Here is a 23,328-nt window from a genome sequence, read left to right on the forward strand (position 1 = left end):
ACACCTTTCCTGCCCGTGCATTTTGTACTTTTTGATTTTAACCATGTGCATTTTTTAAAATGTTTTGTAAACCACTTTGAAGCTCTCTGGAAACTAATTGGAATTTAAATTTATTTATTTTTTAAATATTTATTACTTTTACAACAATTTAAACACTACAAAGAAAAAACAAAAAAGACAAAAAAAATAATACAGTACAGTACAAAAGAAACTAACAAAACACAACAAAAACAATTTAAAAACACATCAAAAAGAAAAAAAAGAGAGAGAAAAAAAGTTTCTATATCTTATCTTCCTTTCACCTATTTCCACGACCTCCTCACACCTCCCCTTTTGTATTCCACTTCTATTAATCATTTCGGCAATTCCTTTCCATCTTCCCCTGTTTTCTATCCTATAATTATCTTAACACATTTTAACCTTATTTTTCCTTTAATATTCTATTAATCTATTTATATTTAATTCCTTATAACATTTCTACTAAAGCCATATCACTTCATTCCAACATTCTTCTAGCATTCATTAATTTTACAATGTTTCTGTAGATAATCTTTAAACTTCTTCCAGTCTTCTTCCACCGACTCTTCTCCCTGATTTTGCCAGTCATTTCGGCTAGTTCCATATAGTCCATCAACTTCATCTGCCATTCTTCCCTGGTGGGTAAATCTTGTGTCTTCCAGTACTTCGCGATGAGTATCCTTGCTGCTGTTGTTGCATACATAAAAAAAGTTCTATCCTTCTTTGGCACCAATTGGCCGACCATGCCCAGAAGAAAGGCCTCTGGTTTCTTCAGGAAGGTATATTTAAATACCTTTTTCATTTCGTTATAAATCATCTCCCAGAATGTCTTTGTGGAGTTTGGAACTGACAGGGTTAAAACTCCGTGGTGTCCTGTATCTGGGAGGAGCTTGACGCAGAGAAGTGCGTCACAGTGTGTGTCTGCATTCAGATTTGCTTTCGCTTCTGACTGAGACACAGCTCAAGCCTCAGAGGCTGCGTGTGTGCTTTTGGAGAAAGCACGGAGAGATGTTGGAAAGTTCTGATGGTTTTATTGCTTTGTAAATAAACGCTCCTAGAGATAAGAACCGAACTGTCTCTGGACTTGATTTATCCCTCATCTCACACGGACGCAGGATCGCTGCTACTCTGCTCTCCTGCCAGGTCAGCTCCCAAGCAGAGCCACGCAGGGAAGCCTGACTGGACGCAGGATTTATTTTTCCGCAAAGTCTTAATCCTTGGGCATGTCCACCAAAGGTGAAAGAATGTACCTTCAGTCTCATTACATTTCCAACATTTATTATCGGGCAAATGGTAAATTTTTTCAAGCTTAACTGGTGTCATATACCACCTGTAAATCATTTTCATTAAATTTTCTCTTAGGGCATTACATGCCGTGAATTTCATACCTGTGGTCCATAACTGTTCCCAGTCAGCCATCATTATGTTATGTCCAACATCTTGTGCCCATTTAATCATAGCTGATTTCACCGTTTCATCCTGAGTGTTCCATTTCAACAGCAAGTTATACAATCTTGACAAATTCTTAGTTTTTGGATCTTAACAATTCTGTTTCCAATTTTGATTTTTCCACCTGGAAACCAACTTTTTTGTCCAATTTATATGCCTCCATTATTTGGTAATAATGGAGCCAATCTCGCACTTTGTTTTTCAATTTTTCAAAGCTTTGCAATTTTATTCTGTCTCCATCTTGTTCCAGAATTTCCCAATATTTCGGCCATTTGGCCTCCATATTGAGTTTTTTCTGTGCCTTAGCTTCCATTGGTGACACTAATTGGAATTTAAATTAAATCATCATAATAAATAACAATATAATCACATATATATCTTGGCTCTCTTCAAATACTACTTGCTTATGAAAGTTCCCAGGTGATGAGGAATCTAGACTTACAGTTTCTTGATTCTAAACGATCTATCATAGCAATGCCATTCTGAGCCTACCATGGAAACTCCAATAAAATAATCGGTCGGTTTGTTCTTCACTCTGGATACAGCAAAGGCCTACAACACAGAAAAAAAGAAATTCTAGTTTTCCTCTTAAAACTTTCCACATAATGCCCCTTCCCCAGGAAGACAAAGTAGACTATATATTGTTCTGTGTGTAGCAGTAGCTCACAGTGGCAGGATTTATCATAAACTACAGTATACACATCCGTTCAAATACCTGAATGCAGCCACCTTGACTCAAACATGGGGAGCTCACTACATGACTGGAAACTCTGCAAAGTCAGTGTGTGTTTATGGGGGAAAAACCTCCACCAAGGGCGGAGACTGCAAGCACAATGATGTGTCTTTTTCTTCTCTGTGTTGCTGTGAGGCTCGCTCTTGTATGATAGGGCTGCCATAAGTTTGAATTTTCCCAGACATTACCAGGATTTCAAAGGTAGAATAGAGATCCCATGGGGAATTTCTAAAATGTGGCGCAATGTCCTGGATCTTAGGCAAGTCAACTGAAAAAAAATCACCATTGTTTTTTACATTTTTTGTAGCTGAAACAATGGCTGCTACATTGGGAGACCTTGTTCTCATAAAACCTTAAAATCTGCCAGCTGGTGTTCAGGCGAATCCAGGTTAAGAGGGGCAAAGGGTGCTTTTGTGGATGCAAATGTTTATGAGATTCCTTTGGGGAAAACATCTATCCCTTTGGGATGTCATTTTCTTCCCTCGAGAAAAGCAAGAAAAAAATGGAGGGGTGAGTATGTTTATATCTTTTCGGTCCTTTTCAGGAGGTCTGAAAAGAATGGGGAAGGCCAATAAGAATGATAAGGGGGAAATGAAGGAGCAAAAATGCCTAGGCCTTGGTCTCACTGAGGAGCAGAAAACTTCAGCTGGTGAAAAATGCAATGGCCAGATTGATGACCAGAACAAGTTCCCCTTAGGAACCCACCATACCCTGGGCCTCTCTCTCTCTCTCTCTCTCTCTCTCTCTCTCTTATTATTATTGAAGATTTTATTAGGCAAACAGATTCTTAAAATACATGCAATACTAACAAAATAACATTCACTATGTTATAAAGATGATAAAGAATATAAACATAAAAAGAAAAGAATGGAAAAGAACAGAAGAAAGAAAAAACAAAGAGAAAGAAGAATGGAAGTGTGCATAAAGGCAAAGACATAATGATATCCACTGTTTGAATCAGCAAAGAAAAGAAACTTCCAACCATAGCCAGTGTACTAATTTACAATTAAACTATTATTTACACAGCTGTGTGAAGTTGTTTTTCGTTAACTTAAGTTAACTTTATCTAACAAATACTTTATATTACATGGCTCATTCAATAGCTGCCAGAAAGCATCTGAGGCCTTTCTCAATGTCCCCCATCCCAGAAAAGTTAGGAGGATTGCAAAAAGAGAAGGAGCCTTTTTTGTGGTGGCTCCCCACTTATGGAATGTTCTTCCCAGAGAGGCTTCCCTTGTGCCTTCATAACATGCCTTTAACACTGTAAATTGTAATGCCCTGCGGACTGTCCTTCTGAAAATTGGCTGCCCAAATAAATTTGTAAACATCATTCGGCTCCTCCATGATAATATGACAGCAACTATCACAGATAACAATGGCTCTCAAAGTGAACTATTCACAGTGGGATCTGGTGTTAAACAGGGTTGTCTTATTGCCCCAACTCTGCTCATTATTTTCATTGCCATGATCCTACACTTTGTGGAAGGGAAACTCCCCACCGGAGTAGAAATCATATATCAAACAGATGGAAAGCTCTTCAATCTGAGCAGGCGGAAAGCAAAGAGTTAGGTTACTGTAAATTCCGTCATAGAGCTTCAGTATGCTGATGACTCCTATTTGCATTGTTTCTCTCCCCCAACATACTACCTCGATTGAACTATACACATTTTCGCACACATAATTTCACCCATACATCTCCACATATGCAATAACACTTTCCCAGTATGTGAATATGCAGCACGCACATACACACACAAAACCCATGTAGAATCTTCACCTATAGTGGTGTGCATAGATGTAACCACTCTTTCTCCCTAGATCCATTTGGGTAAAGTGTCATGTGCAAAGCCGCCCTGCATTAAGAAAAAAACATGCCCTTCCTCTCTCTCTTACCGTGACTTACTACACTTTGATCTTCCTTCCTCCTATTTACTCCTATAACTGCATTGTACATTGTGTTGTTGTCGTTTAGTTGTGTCCGACTCTTCATGATCCCCTGGACCAGAGCTCACCAGGCACTCCTCTCTTCCACTGCCTCCCACAGTTTGGTCAAGCTCATGCTGGTAGCTTTGAGAACACAGTCCAACCATCTCGTCCTCTGTCGTCCTCTTCTCCTTGTGCCCTCCATCTTTCCCAATATCAGGGTCTTTTCCAGGGAGTCTTCTCTTCTCATGAAGTGGCCGAAGTATTGGAGCCTCAGCTTCACGATCTATCCTTCCAGCGAGCACTCAGGGCTGATTTCCTTCAGAATGGAGAGGTTTGATCCTGCAGTCCATGGGACTCTCAAGAGTCTCCTCCAGCACCATAATTCAAAAGCATCAATTCTTCGGCGATCAGCCTTCTTGATGGTCCAGCTCTCACTTCCATACATCACTACTGCCTCCATTTCTTCCCCTTCTATTTGCCAGGAGGTGATGAGCCCAGTGGCCATGATCTTCGTTTTTTTGATGTTGAGCTTCAGACCATATTTGGTGCTCTCCTCTTTCACCCCCATTAAAAGGTTCTTTAATTCCTCCTCACTTTCTGCCAAGGTTGTGTCATCTGCATATCTAAGGTTGTTGATATTTCTTCTGGCAATCTTAATTCCAGCTTGGGATTCATCCAGCCCAGCCTTTCGCATGATGAATTCTGCATATAAGTTAAATAAGCAGGGAGACAATATACAGCCTTGTCGTACTCCTTTCCCAATTCAGCTGGAATATCATCACTTCCACTGGCCTTGTTATTTGCAGCGTTTTCTAAGGCCCATTTGACTTAACTCTCCAGGATGTCTGGCTCAAGGTTAAATAAGTTAAATAAGCAGGGAGACAATATACAGCCTTGTAGTACTCCTTTCCTAATTTTGAACCAATCAGTTGTTCCATATCCAGTTCTAACTGTAGCTTCTTGTCCCACATAGAGATTTCTCAGGAGACAGATGAGGTGATCAGGCACTCCCATTTCTTTAAGAACTTGCCATAGTTTGCTGTGGTCGACACAGTCAAAGGCTTTTGCATAGTCAATGAAGCAGAAGTAGATGTCTTTCTGGAACTCTCTAGCTTTCTCCGTAATCCAGTGCATGTTTACAATTTGGTCTCTGGTTCCTCTTCCCCTTCAAAATCCAGCTTGCACTTAAGGGAGTTCTTGGTCCACATACTGCTTAAGCCTGCCTTGTAGAATTTTAAGCATAACCTTGCTAGCGTGTGAAATGAGTGCAATTGTGCAGTAGTTGGAGCATTCTTTGGCACTGCCCTTCTTTGGGATGGCCACTGCTGACTTTTCCAAATTTGCTGGCATATTGAGTGTAGCACCTTAACAGCACCATCTTTTAAAATTTTAAATAGTTCAGCTGGAATATCATCACTTCCACTGGCCTTGTTATTAGCAGTGCTTTCTAAGGCCCATTTGACTTAACTCTCCAGGATGTCTGGCTCAAGGTTAGCAACCACTCTACCTGGGATGTACGAGACATCCATATCCTTCTGGTATAATTCCTCTGTGTATTCTTGCCACCTCTTCTTGATGTCTTCTGCTTCTGTTAGGTCCTTTCCTTTTTTGTCCTTTATTATGGTAATCTTTGTACGAAATGTTCCTTTCAAATCTCCAATTTTCTTGAACAGATCTCTGGTTTTTCCCATTCTATTGTTTTCGTCTATTTCTTTGTATTGCTTGTTTAAGAAGGCCTTCTTGTCTCTCCTTGCTATTCTTTGGAAATCTGCATTCAATTTCCTGTATCTTTCACTATCTCCCTTGCATTTTGCTTGCCTTCTCTCCCCCGCTATTTGTAATGCCTCGTTGGACAGCCACTTTGCTTTCTTGCATTTCCTTTTAATTGGGATGGTTTTCGTTGCTGCCTCCTGTACAATGTTACGAGCCTCCATCCATAGTTCTTTAGGCACTCTGTCCACCAAATCTCAATCCTTAAACCTGTTCCTCACTTCCACTGTGTATTCATAAGGGATTTGATTTCGATTGTACCTTACCGGCCCAGTGGTTTTTCCTACTTTCTTCAGTTTAAGCCTGAATTTTGCTATAAGAAGCTGATGATCTGAGCCACAGTCAGCTCCAGGTCTTGTTTTTGCTGACTGTATAGAGCTTTTCCATCTTTGGCTGCAGCGAATATAATCAATCTGATTTCGATGCTGCCCATCTGGTGATGTCCCTGTGTAGAGTCGTCTCTTGCGTTGTTGGAAAAGAGTGTTTGTGATGACCAGCTTGTTCTCTTGGCAGAACTCTATTAGCCTTTGTCCTGCTTCGTTTTGAATTCCAAGGCCAAACTTGCCAGTTGTTCCTTTTATCTCTTGATTCCTTACTTTAGCATTCCAATCCCCTATAATGAGAAGATGGGACGCGGGTGGCGCTGTGGGTAAAACCTCAGTGCCTAGGATTTGCCGATCGTATGGTCGGCGGTTTGAATCCCCGCGGCGGGGTGAGCTCCCGTCATTCGGTCCCAGCGCCTGCCAACCTAGCAGTTCGAAAGCACCCCCGGGTGCAAGTAGATAAATAGGGACTGTTGGGGTCAATGACGTCCAGGGGTCCGGCACACTTCTCTTGCGCAGCTCTGGTCTTCCCCCCTGGGACCTTTGACTCAGCAGAGCGTAAAACACAGCGGAACAGAAGCTTGAACGTTCTTCGTGCGAAGGCAATAACTCAGGCTGAAACGCAGCAGTCTCCTTATCTTAAAGTCTTTATTCCTTAGCAAAACACAACATCTATAAATCTTCTGGCGACAGTTCGCCCATGTTGCTTGCTCTCTCAACGGAGCTAACACGCACACTGAAAGAACACAGTAAACCACTCCCTTCAGTGTTCTAAGCCCGCCCTCAGAATGTGAGGCGTCATCACTCAGAACTCTTAACCCTGTAAGTTCTGAGCCTCTCCTAACACCCCCTCTCGAATCACGTTCTGAGAGGACCTCTGAGTGTTCAACATCTTCCCCATTGCCTTCCGCCCCTTCCTGGCATCGTTGTTAGGCACCTGTTGAACCTCACAAACCTTAGGTTCGCACTGTGCGAAACCAACCCACGCATTTGTGACCTGAAACCTCTCAGGTGGAATTCCCTTTGTAGCCCGCGAAGACCGCCTGGGCACAAACTGGGGTGCTCCTTTTGACCCACTGGGGCCAGCATGTGCGTCTTCCTCATCAGAGGACTCCCCCTCTGACTTGACACGTCTGTGAGCTTTCTCCTTTGTTGTCAGAGAAAAAGCCCAGGAGTTCCTAGTAAAATCATCGATCAAAATCAGCAGATGTCTGGCTTTGCCCAGACTTGGCTGAGGCATAGGCCCAAACAGGTCTGCGTGCACAAGCTCAAAAGGCTTTGTGGTTACCCTCTCCACTCTGGGATGACTACATCCCTTGCTCTTGGCTTTTCTACAAGCCCTGCAATTCAAAGGTTGACCACATTCTTTTACCCTGCAACCTTTGGTGCACTCTGATAACATCTGAACGTCCTCACAGGACCCATGTGACATTCTCTTGTGCCACACGCAAGCACATGAAACATGAGTGTTCCCCACTCCCTTTTCCTCCAGTGGAGTTTCCAAAACAAAGAGATTGTTCTGATTTTTTGCAACACTTATGAGCTGCTTTCCATCTCTGGAAATTGTGCAAACATTTTTTTCAAAACTCACTGAATATCCCTCCTGTAAAAGGCACGGTACAGATAGCAGGCAATGTTTTATCTCAGGGAGAACATAAACCTTCAATTCAGCCTGTAAGAAAGAGACAAACATGTTAGAAACATGGGTTATACGTCCCTGTGAACCTGTAGCAAATTTAACTGTTTTCTCAGTTGAAACAGCCTTGCAGTTCCACATTTGTCCATCAGGTGGCGCTGTTACCAAATGGGCATTCGCAGCCGAGTCAACAACCCAACGTAGGACTCTCCCCCCTCCGGAGTTGTCCTTCTTTGTTGCCTTAGCAACTGACTTCCTGCTGCCCCCGACCTTGGGGCTCTCGTTGCAGGTGGTGTTCTCCAACATAGCCATCGACGCAGTCAGCTGATAAGCTTTCTCACGCCTGCTCCCTTTGCAGGCCCAGTTGCCATGGAAACCCGGCTGGTTCCCATGGGAAGCGACCTTGGAAACGTCCTGCCCTGGCTCCCTTGCTCTCTGTGGGCAGCTGCGACGCAGATGGTCAGCCGAAGCACAAACAAAACATCGCCTAGTGGAAAACTTTGCAAACTTGCCTTTGGTCTTCTCTGCCCCCCCAACCTCTCCAGCAGCACTCCTCCTCGAGGCTTTTCTGCCGTTGGGAAAATGGCTTTTGGCTTCTGCTGTGGTTTCTCTGCAAACCCCCTCCAGCTCCTGCCAAACAGCCTGGGCACTCTCAAGACCCTTGGAATGGCTTGCATCCCCACTCTCTGGTGCAAAGCTCTTCTCTTCTCCCAGCTGTTCTCCAGCACGCAGCTCACGTATTGGGGCATTCCGGCAGCCCTCCAACACAGTCCCAGCCCCCTCTGGGCCTTCTGGGCGTCCCTGGCTTGGTGCTTCCTCAGAGCAATTCTCAGCCCCCTCTGGCCTGGCTCCCACTGTCTTCTTCAGTGCCTGCCTTCTCCCGGCCCAGGGCTTGCTCCCGTCCACCTTATCAAAAGGAATTGACGACTCCTGGCTGTCTGCCATCTCTCCCCCGGGGCTCAGCCTACTCACGATACAGTAGCACCTCCCGGTCCGGCAGATCCTTCCCAGCGAGCTCCGTTCGCTCTAGCTGGCTCCAGCTACTCCTTAGCTGGCCTTTGGCTGCTGGCCTCTCACACGCACGAACGTTGCTTATCTTTATTGCTGACCTCCATAACCTGTTGGGGTCAATGACGTCCAGGGGTCCGGCACACTTCTCTTGCGCAGCTCTGGTCTTCCCCCCTGGGACCTTTGACTCAGCAGAGCGTAAAACACAGCGGAACAGAAGCTTGAACGTTCTTCGTGCGAAGGCAATAACTCAGGCTGAAACGCAGCAGTCTCCTTATCTTAAAGTCTTTATTCCTTAGCAAAACACAACATCTATAAATCTCCTGGCGACAGTTCGCCCATGTTGCTTGCTCTCTCAACGGAGCTAACACGCACACTGAAAGAACACAGTAAACCACTCCCTTCAGTGTTCTAAGCCCGCCCTCAGAATGTGAGGCGTCATCACTCAGAACTCTTAACCCTGTAAGTTCTGAGCCTCTCCTAACAGGGACCACTTACCAGCGGGAAGGTAAACGGTGTTTCCGTGTGCTGCGCTGGCTCGCCAGATGCAGCTTGTCACGCTGGCCACGTGACCCGGAAGTGTCTGCGGACAGCGCTGGCTCCCAGCCTCTAGAGTGAGATGAGCGCACAACCCTAGAGTCTGGCAAGACTGGCCCATACGGGCAGGGGTACTTTTACCTTTTATAATGAGAAGAACATCCTTCTTTGGTGTCATTTCTATAAGGTGTTGTAAATCTTCATAGAATTGGTCAATTTCAGTTTCTTCAGCACCAGTAGTTGGTGCATAAACTTGGATTACTGTGATGTTAAAAGGTCTGCCTTGGATTCGTATCGAGATCATTCTATCATTTTTGAGATTGCATCCCAGTACAGCTTTCGCCACTCTTTTGTTGACTATGAGGGCCACTCCATTTCTTTTACGGGATTCTTGCCCACAGTAGTAGATATGATGGTCATCCGAACTGAATTCACCCATTCCCGTCCATTTTAGTTCACTGATGCCCAGGATGTCAATATTTATTCTTGCCATCTCATTTTAGACCACATCCAACTTACCAAGGTTCATGGTTCTTACATTCCAGGTTCCTATGCAATATTTTTCTTTACAGCATTGGACTTTCCTTTCGCTACCAGGCATATCCGCAACTGAGCGACCTTTCGGCTTTGGCCCAGCCACTTCATCAGCTCTAAATCTATCTGTACTTGTCCTCCGCTCTTCCTCAGTAGCATGTTGGACGCCTTCTGACCTGAGGGGCTCATCTTCCAGTGTCATAAGTTTCATATGCCTGTTGTCTTTGTCCATGGAGTTTTCTTGGCAGGGATACTGGAGTGGCTTGCTGGTTCCTGCTCCAGGTGGATCATGATTGGTCAAAACTCTCCACTATGACCTGTCCAACTTGGGTTGCCCTGCACAGCATAGCTCATAGATTCTCTGAGTCATTCAAGCCCCTTTGCCACGGCAAGGCAGTGATCCATGAATGGGAGTATTGTATTGAACTTTATTACGGCCATTGGCCCATCACACGACAGTTTCCCATACCAACATAATGTACTTAAAGCTCCAAATTTAAAACCGCTAAAACTTACAAAAAACAGACAAGAACCAAAGCAAAACAAAAACAACAGACCAACATCATACATTACAATAAATCTGTAACATAAACATCGCCCTCTACTCATAAATTAGTAGAAGACATCAATGGTGATATCACCTAATTACATCCTAAAACATGGATCATAGTTTAGAGGGATTATCCGAGCCGCACAGGAGTCCGTTTCTCTTCTTTAGGGATAGAACGCTGATCAAGAATCTGGCAACCATGAGTGATCTTAGGGGGTCATCATCATTTAATAGATATCTCAGTTTGGCTTCATTCGTATCATCGGCAATTCCCTTTAGATATTGAGCAAGAAACTTGCTCCTGGCCGATGAGTGAAATGCACAATCAAAAATTATGTGATGCAACGATTCCGGTGCCCCACAATTACAATCACATAAGAGCGATATCTGTCCATTGGAGAATCTATTTCTCAGCACGTTCGATGGGAAGGTGTTGAATCTTGCCTTTATAAAGGCATATCTATGAGCCGAAGAAGTTAAGGAACTCAAATAGTTTGGGAGCCTTAAGAGGGGTAATAAACCAAGATTTAGAGGTGAGCAGGTACCATTGCCCAAGACCATTTTCTGCTGCAAGTCCATCTCCTCTAGTTTACAGGTTACTGTTCTTTTAGCTGGAACTATATCCTGCTCTAGTAATTTGGATGGGGAGATTCCCATTGCCGTAATTTTCAGTTGTAAATTTTTTACCCATGGGCTCTGGAAATCGTCTCTCCACATGCATTGTATCAAGTACAAGTTTGGGAGATTGTGCCACAGAGATAACCAGTGACAAAGTATGTGCTTCCACAGAGCGTTTTCCAGGGATACAATATTAAGTTCCATGCATAGCGCTGTATTACTTACACAGTTGGGCAGTTTCATTATCCCTCTTAAAAACTGATTTTGAATAACCTCTAGGTGGGATAAGTTGACAAAAGTCCCCCAAATTGAGATGGCATAAGCAATTGTCGGGATCACCTTGGCCTTGAAGACTTTCAACGCCGATGGGATATGAAGGGCCCCATCGGTGAAGAAAAATCGCAAGATCGCCAAGGAGATAGCTTTGGCTCTATTTGTAACATAGGCTACATGGGCCTTCCATCTAAGGTTATGCTGTAACCAAACTCCCAAGTATTGGAATCTATAGACTTGTTCGATGACTCTCCCATCAATTCTCCAATTATGGAGTTTCCGGCTCTTTGAGAAAATTAGAATTTTAGATTTCTCATAATTAATTGTAAGGGAATTTGCGTTACAATATGATCCAAAAATTTTTAAGGCCCTCATAAGACCTACTCTAGAAAAAGAAAGGATGACTGCGTCATCCGCATATAGTAACAAAGGGCAGCGATAAAGTGCTAGGCGGGGTGCATGAATCCTTTCTTGAGCCTCTATTAGGGGAGTCCTCATGTCGCTTATGAACAAATTAAACAGGAATGGAGCCAATATACAACCCTGTCGGACACCTCTGTTAATGGGAATTGAATTGGTGAGATCACCCTCCGGGGTGAGTCTCACTCTAGCCGCTGAGTTCTCATGGAGTTTGATTATTAGCCAGAGAAGCCTTCTGTCGATGCCCCAGCGGGTGAGTTTTTCCCAGAGGATGCTCCTGGAGATACTATCGAATGCTGCCTTTAGGTCAATGAATGCCACACAGAGTTGGCCACCCTTTGGGGTGGAATATTTCCAGGCAAGATGCTGTAAAATTAGAATATGATTTATTGTTGACTGTTTTGGGCGGAATCCAGCTTGTTCGGGCCCAATTAATTTTTTCTCTTCGGCCCATTGAATAAGTCTGTTCAACAGGAAGCGGGCATACAGTTTCCCCACTATTGAGAGCAGACTGATATTTCTGTAATTCCCCGGGTCATCTGGTGAGCCCTTTTTGTGGATTGGAACGATAACAGCGTCCTTCCATACTTCCGGAATCATTCCAGAGTTGTTCACGGCATCGAAGATGGTTGCCAGGGCTTTGGCCCACCAGTCCGCGTGGTATTTTATAGCTTCAGCCGGGATCAGGTCTGGTCCAGGCGCTTTCCCTGTTTTAAGTTTAACGATCAAGTCATGGGTGTCTTCCGGATCGGTGGGGGGCCAGAGAGGAAGCTGATCTTGAGATTCATCTCTTGTGTTAACAATACAGTCAGTTGTGGCAAAGTAGTTTTTTAAGTAAGATTCCCAAACCGGGGCAGGAATAATAGTTAAAGGGTATCTTTTAGTTCTTTTATTTACCAGGAGCCAAAATTGTCTGGAGTTCCGTGATGATGAGGCTTCTATGATTGCCCGCCATTGATTCACTTGCCATTCCTGTCTGGCTCCCTTTTGAATTTGCTTATAGGCCGATTTTGCTTGGAAATATTCTTTTGGCAGGACCGTTGCTCCGGAGGCTTTATACTCTTTATATATGTTACCAAGAAGTTGTCTAGCCTGTTTACAAGCACTATTGAACCACAGTGCACCTATCTTCCTTTGTGTTTGATTTATTTTATGCGTCGGGACAGAGAAAAAGGACGTTAGATCTGCCGACAGGTTCGAGAATAGTCTTAGAGTTTGATCATAATCATAATAATCCTCGATTAAGCCTGAGTATGCTTGTTTTAGTCGTTGTTGGAAATATGCTGAATATTTTTGGGCCTGTAGTTCGGACCATTTTATACTTTTGATTTGCAATGCTGAGTTCGTAATCAAATGTGTTGGGTGTCTATCTCCATCTGGGGTCCAGTCTATAATCATTGTGGCGACCAACGGTAGGTGGTCGCTCAGTTGAATATTTTCAACTTTAAAGTGGGAAAATTTGGGGAATATGTCATGAGATACTAACATATAATCCAGGACACTGTTTGCAGAGGAGCTTATGTGTGTAAACTCACCCGGTACGTCAGGCGGGCAGTTCCCGTTTAGAATCACTAAGTTTAGACGTAGTACCAATTGGTAAAGAAGGGTTCCTGCTTCATTTACCCTTTTGTCTTTGGAAAGTCTTTGATTATGGAGGGAGAGGTCATTAATGAATTCTGGGGTTATCCACCATTTGGCTTTGATTAAGGACTCCCAGTTTGTTGCAATGCGAGCATTGAAGTCCCCTGCTATAACATTGGGTATATTGGGGTATTTGGAGTGACAAAGAGTAAGATGTTCCTCCAAGATTCCCCATTTATTGTATAAGTCTGCAATGTTGCCTCCAGGAGGAAGATAAACATTTGTTATAACAAGTTCAAAGTTTTCCCCCGTAATCAGGGCTGTAATTGCAAAGGTGGAAGCATTTACAAGCGTGAGTTTTGCCTGTATTTTCAAGGAAACTGCTATAACTAATCCTCCACTAGGCCGGCCTCCTTTAGTGGACGGGCATGCCGGTAATGATGTAACATCAAAACCATTAATATCTACTCTCCCCTCTTCCCATGTTTCCTGCAGGAGAATTACTTGGTGTGAGTTTATTAGTTTTACAAGGTCCGGGTCAGATTTTTTCCCCTTCCAGCCTGCTATGTTCCAGCTTAAAAGGGAGAACGGGAGAGGATTTGACTGAAGTTTGGGTAGTCACAGTGGAGAAGGGGGGAACGCTGATCTTGGTGGGTTGTCAAATTTAAAGAAGTCAGTAATTTTCCTTTGCCTAATAGTAGATGACTTCTCTCCTTTTGGCACAGGTGTGCTTCTTGAGCTATTTGTAATTATACTCTGCTCGCCCGATCCTATAGGGGTAGTGTCCTGGTTTGGTCTAGTCTCCTCTCTGAAATCCCTTATTTTATCAGAGAGCTTATCACCTAGGGGAGCAGAGATTAAGTCAGTACAAGTTTTAACTATTATTGGATTTTCCTTCCGTGGGTATATCATCTTATTTATGTGGCCCAAGGGGTCTTCTGTCCAGTCCATATCGGTAGCAGATTGAACTTCTAAATCATCAGCTAGAGATTCACCGTCCGATAATGATGACTCCAGGTCAGGCATTGAGGAATGTGTCGAAATTTTGTTTACATTTTGCTGTTCTTTAGCAGGTATAACCATTCCAGCGGGTGCAGGAAGAGCTGGTTCCAGATTAACTAATAGGGGTGGCGAGACGATTGTCTGTATCGTTGCCTTGGATTTTATGGACCTATTTTGAGGCTGTGGGCTAAATTTGAGAAGGTCCACTGAGCCTCCAATGGCCCTGTTGGTTTGAATTTCTTTGTTTCCTATTTTGCTTTTGGCCTGAGACATCTTCTCCCTTAACTTGTCTAATTTATTTATTATTTTTTCTTTTTCTTGTGACTGTAATTCGTCAAATGAATTCATAAGGGCGCTTTCATCAATGGATATTCTGGAACCACCCAAGTTCGTTCCTGGTTGTGGACTGCAGGCAATCTCCTCCGTTCTCTGCGGGGAAAGCAACATCTCTTTGTCTGACGATTTTGTAGAGCTTGTTTCTGAATCTAATATCTCTTTCTCTTTTTCCACAAGTAGTGGTTTTACTATGTTGTCCGCAAAAACCCTTGTGGGTATGATTTTTGTTTTTATAAATTTCCATTTTTGTCTTATTATTAATAAGGGTAGTCTCAGCGAACGGAAGGCTAAAATAACTTTGTAAGAGCCATATGATTGAGTTAGCGGAAGTAAAGCATGAAGATCAATATGAACTATGCTTATTCTCAGGATTTTACTTAGGGCAATTTTAGCTCCTTCCAAGCTTGACCAGTCCCATATCTCAGACCTTATCGTTAGGCATATCTTCTTAGGTTGCAATGTTAGATTTTGCTTACACATGAGATCGTTTAGTTTGTATTTTCCCATCCCCTTTGCCCCAGAGTTTGGTGGGGGTATCACTGGAGGTCCCCTCTGGTAGTTAATTTTGAGGGCAATTTTGGCATCCATATCCATCACTTTTTCCGTTAGCTTGGAAATTGAGCACGTCAGAAAGTCTATCTTTTAAAATATACAGTCCAGTGTCCTAATGACTAGTTGTAAATGGGAGGACTCATTTCCCAGCTGGTTTTCTTTATCCCGGATCTTTTTCCCCTCCACATCGGGCCCGCCCTTGATGGGAGTGCTCATTAGATTACAAGTGTGTAAGGTGGTATTTTGGGACTTGGGAATGTTATTAGCTACATCCAAGTCACTTAGTGGAAGAAATCTATTGTATGTAGTAACTGCTGCTTGAAAATTTGACTGGTCTGTTCTTTCTTTCGCTTGTAGCTTAGGGCTAGGGAGAAGCAGTAATTCCTCTGCTTCTCTGAGGCGTTTCCTCTTGCCCATAGCTACAGTAGATATGAGCTAAATAGTGTAAATAATACAGGAGAGAAGAAGGGGACTTCCTACCACAGTCAATGATTTAGCTATACAGCTGAGTATTTAACTCCAGGGATTTCTCCGCAGTTCGTTGAAGAGCTATAATAAGAGTCAAATTCCGATAAAGATTTACCCCTGTTGAGGGCTCAAGTAGATCATCTCAGCTCAGCCCTCTTCACGATCAATTGTTCGAGGGAAGGGCTCTCAATTTGAATCTTTATCCAGTCCCCCATCCCTCCCCTATTCGGTCTCCGGGAAAAGTGCAGGCAGGCTTTACTTGGAACAGAAGCTCTCACCGCTTTGTGAACTTCCAGGCTTTTGTTTGATTGATTTAAACTTCAGTCTCCTCTCTCTTCACCCCTCTCTGCCGAAAACTTCTTCTTCACCTCTCGGAGTGTAATTACAGCAACCCAAGCCTCGCAGCCTCGCAGCTTTCCACTCTCGCCGCTTTCTTTCAGCCTCAGGTGGTCGTGAGACTGTGGAGAGACCTGGCGAGCGAGTGACGGGCGGACAGGGCAGCGTCAAGGCTGCTGCTGCTCTAGGCAAGTAATTAAAACCAATTTGTTGAGCTCCTTTGCCGTGGGAGTCGCAGGCTTTCAAGATTAATGGTGTCGTCTATTGTTCCTTATCTGCAAAGCGCTGACTCATTCGGCACTTTCTCTGCTCACAGCTCAACATTCTTCTGCTCTCAAGCTCCAAGTTAAAAGAAACAGTTGTGATTAAGAAAAATAAAATACTTGGTCTAAAGCAAGTTAAAACGAGATAAAATCAATTAAAACTCAGTTAAAATTTATGGAGCTCTGGAGCTGACTGCCTAGCCTGCCGCCATCTTGACCGGAACTCCGTTGTTGGGTGAATGGGAGTATATTGTGAGCATTTTCAAAAGAAAAGCTTTGAGTTCATTTGCAAATGGACGTGCTCCTATCCTTCGCCTCCTTTTAATGGGAGGAGCTCAAGCTTTCTGAAACATGATTTAAAAGGCAAATACATAAAAACCGCACTCAGTTTGACCTCATTAAGCCTTGTGGCCAGAGAGAACAATTTTAACGCCACAATGAAACAATTCCCTTGGGAATCCTGAGTGGTTCCAATACTATCAGTTGGAAAGCTCTTCAATCTGAGCAGGCGGAAAGCAAAGAGTTAGGTTACTGTAAATTCCGTCATAGAGCTTCAGTATGCTGATGACTCCTATTTGCATTGTTTCTCTCCCCCAACATACTATCTCGATTGAACTATACACATTTTCGCACACATAATTTCACCCATACATCTCCACATATGCAATAACACTTTCCCAGTATGTGCATATGCAGCACGCACATACACACACAAAACCCATGTAGAATCTTCACCTATAGTGGTGTGCATAGATGTAACCACTCTTTCTCCCTAGATCCATTTGGGTAAAGTGTCATGTGCAAAGCCGCCCTGCATTAAGAAAAAAACATGCCCTTCCTCTCTCTCTTACCGTGACTTACTACACTTTGATCTTCCTTCCTCCTATTTACTCCTATAACTGCATTGTACATTGTGTTGTTGTCGTTTAGTTGTGTCCGACTCTTCATGATCCCCTGGACCAGAGCTCACCAGGCACTCCTCTCTTCCACTGCCTCCCACAGTTTGGTCAAGCTCATGCTGGTAGCTTCGAGAACACTATCCAACCATCTTGTCCTCTGTCGTCCTCTTCTCCTTGTGCCCTCCATCTTTCCCAACATCAGGGTCTTTTCCAGGGAGTCTTCTCTTCTCATGAAGTGGCCGAAGTATTGGAGCCTCAGCTTCATGATCTGTCCTTCCAGCGAGCACTCAGGGCTGATTTCCTTCAGAATGGAGAGGTTTGATCTTCTTGCAGTCCATGGGACTCTCAAGAGTCTCCTCCAGCACCAGAATTCAAAAGCATCCATTCTTCGGCGATCAGCCTTCTTGATGGTCCAGCTCTCACTTCCATACATCACTACTGGGAAAACCATGACTTTAACTATACGGACCTTTGTTGGCAAGGTGATGTCTCTGCTTTTTAAGATGCTGTCTAGGTTTGTCATCGCTTTTCTCCCAAGGAGCAGGCGTCTTTTAATTTCGTGACGGTTGTCACCATCTGCAGTGATCATGGAGCCCAAGAAAGTCAAATCTCTCACTGCCTCCATTTCTTCCCCTTCTATTTGCCAGGAGGTGATGGGCCCAGTGGCCATGATCTTCGTTTTTTTGATGTTGAGCTTCAGACCATATTTGGCGCTCTCCTCTTTCACCCTCATTAAAAGGTTCTTTAATTCCTCCTCACTTTCTGCCAAGGTTGTGTCATCTGCATATCTAAGGTTGTTGATATTTCTTCTGGCAATCTTAATTCCAGCTTGGGATTCATCCAGCCCAGCCTTTCGCATGATGAATTCTGCATATAAGTTAAATAAGCAGGGAGACAATATACAGCCTTGTCGTACTCCTTTCCCAATTCAGCTGGAATATCATCACTTCCACTGGCCTTGTTATTTGCAGCGTTTTCTAAGGCCCATTTGACTTAACTCTCCAGGATGTCTGGCTCAAGGTTAAATAAGTTAAATAAGCAGGGAGACAATATACAGCCTTGTAGTACTCCTTTCCTAATTTTGAACCAATCAGTTGTTCCATATCCAGTTCTAACTGTAGCTTCTTGTCCCACATAGAGATTTCTCAGGAGACAGATGAGGTGATCAGGCACTCCCATTTCTTTAAGAACTTGCCATAGTTTGCTGTGGTCGACACAGTCAAAGGCTTTTGCATCGTCAATGAAGCAGAAGTAGATGTCTTTCTGGAACTCTCTAGCTTTCTCCATAATCCAGTGCGTGTTTACAATTTGGTCTCTGGTTCCTCTGCCTCTTCTAAATCCAGCTTGCACTTCTGGGAGTTCTCGATCCACATACTGCTTGAGCCTTCCTTGTAGAATTTTAAGCATAACCTTGCTAGCGTGTGAAATGAGTGCAATTGTGTGGTAGTTGGAGCATTCTTTGGCACTGCCCTTCTTTGGGACTGGGATGTAGAATGATCTTCTCCAATCTTAGACTGATCTTCTCCAATCTTCTGGCCACTGCTGAGTTTTCCAAATTTGCTGGCATATTGAGTGTAGCACCTTAACAGCATCATCTTTTAAAATTTTAAATAGTTCAGCTGGAATATCATCACTTCCACTGGCCTTGTTATTAGCAGTGCTTTCTAAGGCCCATTTGACTTCACTCTCCAGGATGTCTGGCTCAAGGTTAGCAACCACACTACCTTCTGTTAACCACACTATCTTCTGCTTCTGTTAGGTCCTTACCATTTTTGTCCTTTATTATGGTAATCTTTGTACGAAATGTTCCTTTCAAATCTCCAATTTTCTTGAACAGATCTCTGGTTTTTCCCATTCTATTGTTTTCGTCTATTTCTTTGTATTGCTTGTTTAAGAAGGCCTTCTTGTCTCCTTGCTATTTTTTTGAAATCTGCATGTCACTATCTCCCTTGCATTTTGCTTGCCTTCTCTCCCCCGCTATTTGTAATGCCTCGTTGGACAGCCACTTTGCTTTCTTGCATTTCCTTTTAATTGGGATGGTTTTCGTTGCTGCCTCCTGTACAATGTTACGAGCCTCCATCCATAGTTCTTTAGGCACTCTGTCCACCAAATCTCAATCCTTAAACCTGTTCCTCACTTCCACTGTGTATTCATAAGGGATTTGATTTCGATTGTACCTTACCGGCCCAGTGGTTTTTCCTACTTTCTTCAGTTTAAGCCTGAATTTTGCTATAAGAAGCTGATGATCTGAGCCACAGTCAGCTCCAGGTCTTGTTTTTGCTGACTGTATAGAGCTTTTCCATCTTTGGCTGCAGAGAATATAATCAATCTGATTTCGATGCTGCCCATCTGGTGATGTCCCTGTGTAGAGTCGTCTCTTGCGTTGTTGGAAAAGAGTGTTTGTGATGACCAGCTTGTTCTCTTGGCAGAACTCTATTAGCCTTTGCCCTGCTTCGTTTTGAACTCCAAGGCCAAACTTGCCAGTTGTTCCTTTTATCTCTTGATTCCCTACTTTAGCATTCCAATCCCCTATAATGAGAAGATGGGACGCAGGTGGCGCTGTGGGTAAAACCTCAGCGCCTAGGATTTGCCGATCACATGGTCGGCGGTTCGAATCCCCGCGGCGGGGTGAGCTCCCGTCGTTCGGTCCCAGCGCCTGCCAACCTAGCAGTTCGAAAGCACCCCCGGGTGCAAGTAGATAAATAGGGACCGCTTACCAGCGGGAAGGTAAACGGCATTCCGTGTGCTGCGCTGGCTCGCCAGATGCAGCTTGTCACGCTGGCCACGTGACCCGGAAATGTCTGCGGACAGTGCTGGCTCCCGGCCTCTAGAGTGAGATGAGCGCACAACCCTAGAGTCTGGCAAGACTGGCCCGTACGGGCAGGGGTACCTTTACCTTTTATAATGAGAAGAACATCCTTCTTTGGTGTCATTTCTATAAGGTGTTGTAAATCTTCATGGAATTGGTCAATTTCAGTTTCTTTAGCACCAGTAGTTGGTGCATAAACTTGGATTACTGTGATGTTAAAAGGTCTGCCTTGGATTCGTATCGAGATCATTCTATCATTTTTGAGATTGCATCCCAGTACAGCTTTCGCCACTCTTTTGTTGACTATGAGGGCCACTCCATTTCTTTTACGGGATTCTTGCCCACAGTAGTAGATATGATGGTCATCCGAACTGAATTCACCCATTCCTGTCCATTTTAGTTCACTGATGCCCAGGATGTCAATATTTATTCTTGCCATCTCATTTTAGACCACATCCAATTTACCAAGGTTCATGGTTCTTACATTCCAGGTTCCTATGCAATATTTTTCTTTACAGCATTGGACTTTCCTTTCGCTACCAGGCATATCCGCAACTGAGCGACCTTTCGGCTTTGGCCCAGCCACTTCATCAGCTCTAAATCTATCTGTACTTGTCCTCCGCTCTTCCTCAGTAGCATGTTGGACGCCTTCTGACCTGAGGGGCTCATCTTCCAGTGTCATAAGTTTCATATGCCTGTTGTCTTTGTCCATGGAGTTTTCTTGGCAGGGATACTGGAGTGGCTTGCTGGTTCCTGCTCCAGGTGGATCATGTTTGGTCAAAACTCTCCACTATGACCTGTCCAACTTGGGTTGCCCTGCACAGCATAGCTCATAGATTCTCTGAGTCATTCAAGCCCCTTTGCCACGGCAAGGCAGTGATCCATGAATGGGAGTATATTGTGAGCATTTTCAAAAGAAAAGCTTTGAGTTCATTTGCAAATGGACGTGCTCCTATCCTTCACCTCCTTTTAATGGGAGGAGCTCAAGCTTTCTGAAACATGATTTAAAAGGCAAATACATAAAAACTGCACTCAGTTTGACCTCATTAAGCCTTGTGGCCAGAGAGAACAATTTTAACGCCACAATGAAACAATTCCCTTGGGAATCCTGGTTCCAATACTATCAGTTGTTTGAGACCTATAAAAGTGACAAACGAAAAGGCTTTGCGCCAGAAAGCTCTAAATTTGAATCTGATTTGGTGAATTCTAAATCCAAAACCCTGTCCAAAATGTACCGACTCCTCCTTGGCTGGGAAGTCAAGGAGGAGGAGGTCAAAGCGGCAATGATATATACAGTATATGTGTATATAAGTTATATATATGCATTAATGGGAAAACTTGTGGAAGGTGAACTGGAAATTCACAGCTTGCTATACCCTGAGATAGAACTTCCAGAAAATGTTTCATGTGTGGTATCTGACACCCTGGAAGCTCTCTAAAATGTACAAAAATGTCTCCAGCACGTGGTGGAGATGTAAAGAGGAAATGGGCACAATTTTTCATGTGTGGTAGCGGTGCAGGAAAATAGAGAGGTTCTGAGAGGACATTTATTCAGAGCTTAAAAGAATGCTAAATATAGCTTTTTAAAAAACAACAACAACAACCCGGTAGCCTTCCTACTGGGGATCATAGATCTGGATATTCCCAAAAATGTTAGCGAGATCTTCCTTTATGCCACTGTTGCCGCCAGGATGCTTTTTGCATCAGATTGGAAAAATGACAATGTTCCTTCTAGGACAGAATGGATTCAAAAACAGGTTGAATACTCGGAGTTGAATAATTGGAAAAAATAAAAAATAAACCAAAACATGTATTGATTTCTAAGTGGGAAGTAGTTAAAATATATTTGAAAAATAATTGTTGCAGTCTAAACTCTGTTGTAGGGGATGCGGGTGGCGCTGTGCGTTAAACCACAGAGCCTAGGACTTGGCGATCAGAAGGTCGGCGGTTCGAATTCCCGTGATGGGGTGAGCTCCCGTTGCTCAGTCCCAGCTCCTGCCAACCTAGCAGTTCGAAAGCATGTCGAGTAGTGCAAGGAAGGTAAAAGGTGTTTCCGTGCACTGCTCTGGTTCGCCAGAAGCGGCTTAGTCCTGCCGGCCACATGACCCGGAAGCTGTACACCGGCTCCCACGGACAATAAAACGAGATGAGCACCGCAACCCCAGAGTCGTCCAGGACTGAACCTAATGTTCAGGTGTCCCTTTACCTTTTTAAACTCTGTTGTAGCATTCAAATAAAATCTGTAGTAGTTGGTAGTAAGAATCAAGACCACAGATAATTAAATATTTATTTATACTTTATTTATATTTTTGACAAGTTTTGGCAAGAAGTTAATAATGAATATGTGAAATATGGAGTAGATGGGAAGTTGTATGTAAAGAAAGATGATATTCTTTATTCTGCTTATTAGATTTCCCCCTTTTTTCTATTAGTTGATTTGTTGTGTACTTTTGTATGAATGGATGATGAAGACTGTTTCTTTTGTTTCTTTCAGTTAAGCTAATACAATTTTAAAAAGAAAATAAACATACATGGGCTATTACTGAATTCTTCCACACTTTATTTCACTGCCCAACTAAGCCTTTGCAGGTGTAAAACAATGGCTCTTTTCCAGCCTCGGAATAGCAGGATTGACAAGGTGGTATAGAGTGCAGATTATCAATTATTTCATCCACTTTTTAATAGGTTTCCTTTTGCAGACGCACCGTTTTAGGCCGTGGCACAAAACATCATGCCAACAGTCATAAATATTGTCACAGCCCCTTGTGATGATGACACAGTTGTTCGAATCTGGTTTTGCAGGACCTTTATTTCTTGGACGATGACTATCCCAGTAGCTGAAAAGGAGAGGAGAAACTACTCAGTCTGAATACTTATTTTATTGTGTACCTCTTAGAATCAAATACTTGCCAATCCTCCACACACTTATTCATTATTTTTGCAGTAACCCAGAGGAGTAACATTCAGAGGAGAATTCTCTTTTGGTCTAGAGCACTCCCCTGCCTCTCTGCCCTACCCTGTAGTCAGAGCTTACACACTTTCTGCACTACCACCAACACCAGATGAGTCTCATTTTATTCCCCGTATCAAGAAGTTTTTAATGATTGCTTTTTTATGTTTTGATATATGCTGTGAGCTGCCCAGAGTGGTTGGGGGAAACTAGCAGATGGGTGGGGTATTATTATTATGTCTGATTGGAAGGCAAATCATGTGCTAGCCTGCAGAAACACGTACATCCAGCCAGCACTTATTGCGCTTTCCTCAGGAAAATAAGGGGGGAAATATTC

The 23,328-nt window shown here is 43.5% G+C and overlaps 1 protein-coding gene across 2 annotated transcripts in view; it reads right to left on the reverse strand.

The window, feature by feature from the left end:
- Positions 1 to 23,328, reverse strand: part of LOC128420545 (uncharacterized) — a 32,759-nt gene that overhangs the window by 2,146 nt on the left and 7,285 nt on the right. Inside the window, exon 5 of one of the 2 annotated variants that reach the window (XM_053402141.1) lies at positions 1,910 to 2,019. In XM_053402141.1, coding sequence (XP_053258116.1) covers positions 1,910 to 2,019 — 110 coding nt within the window. Of the gene's footprint in view, positions 1 to 1,909; positions 2,020 to 22,584; positions 22,879 to 23,328 lie in introns of those variants that run through there. The other variant, XM_053402140.1, reaches the window with a different exon arrangement.

The sequence above is a fragment of the Podarcis raffonei genome, chromosome 9, assembly GCF_027172205.1.
Source record: "Podarcis raffonei isolate rPodRaf1 chromosome 9, rPodRaf1.pri, whole genome shotgun sequence".
Classification (NCBI taxonomy): domain Eukaryota; kingdom Metazoa; phylum Chordata; class Lepidosauria; order Squamata; family Lacertidae; genus Podarcis; species Podarcis raffonei.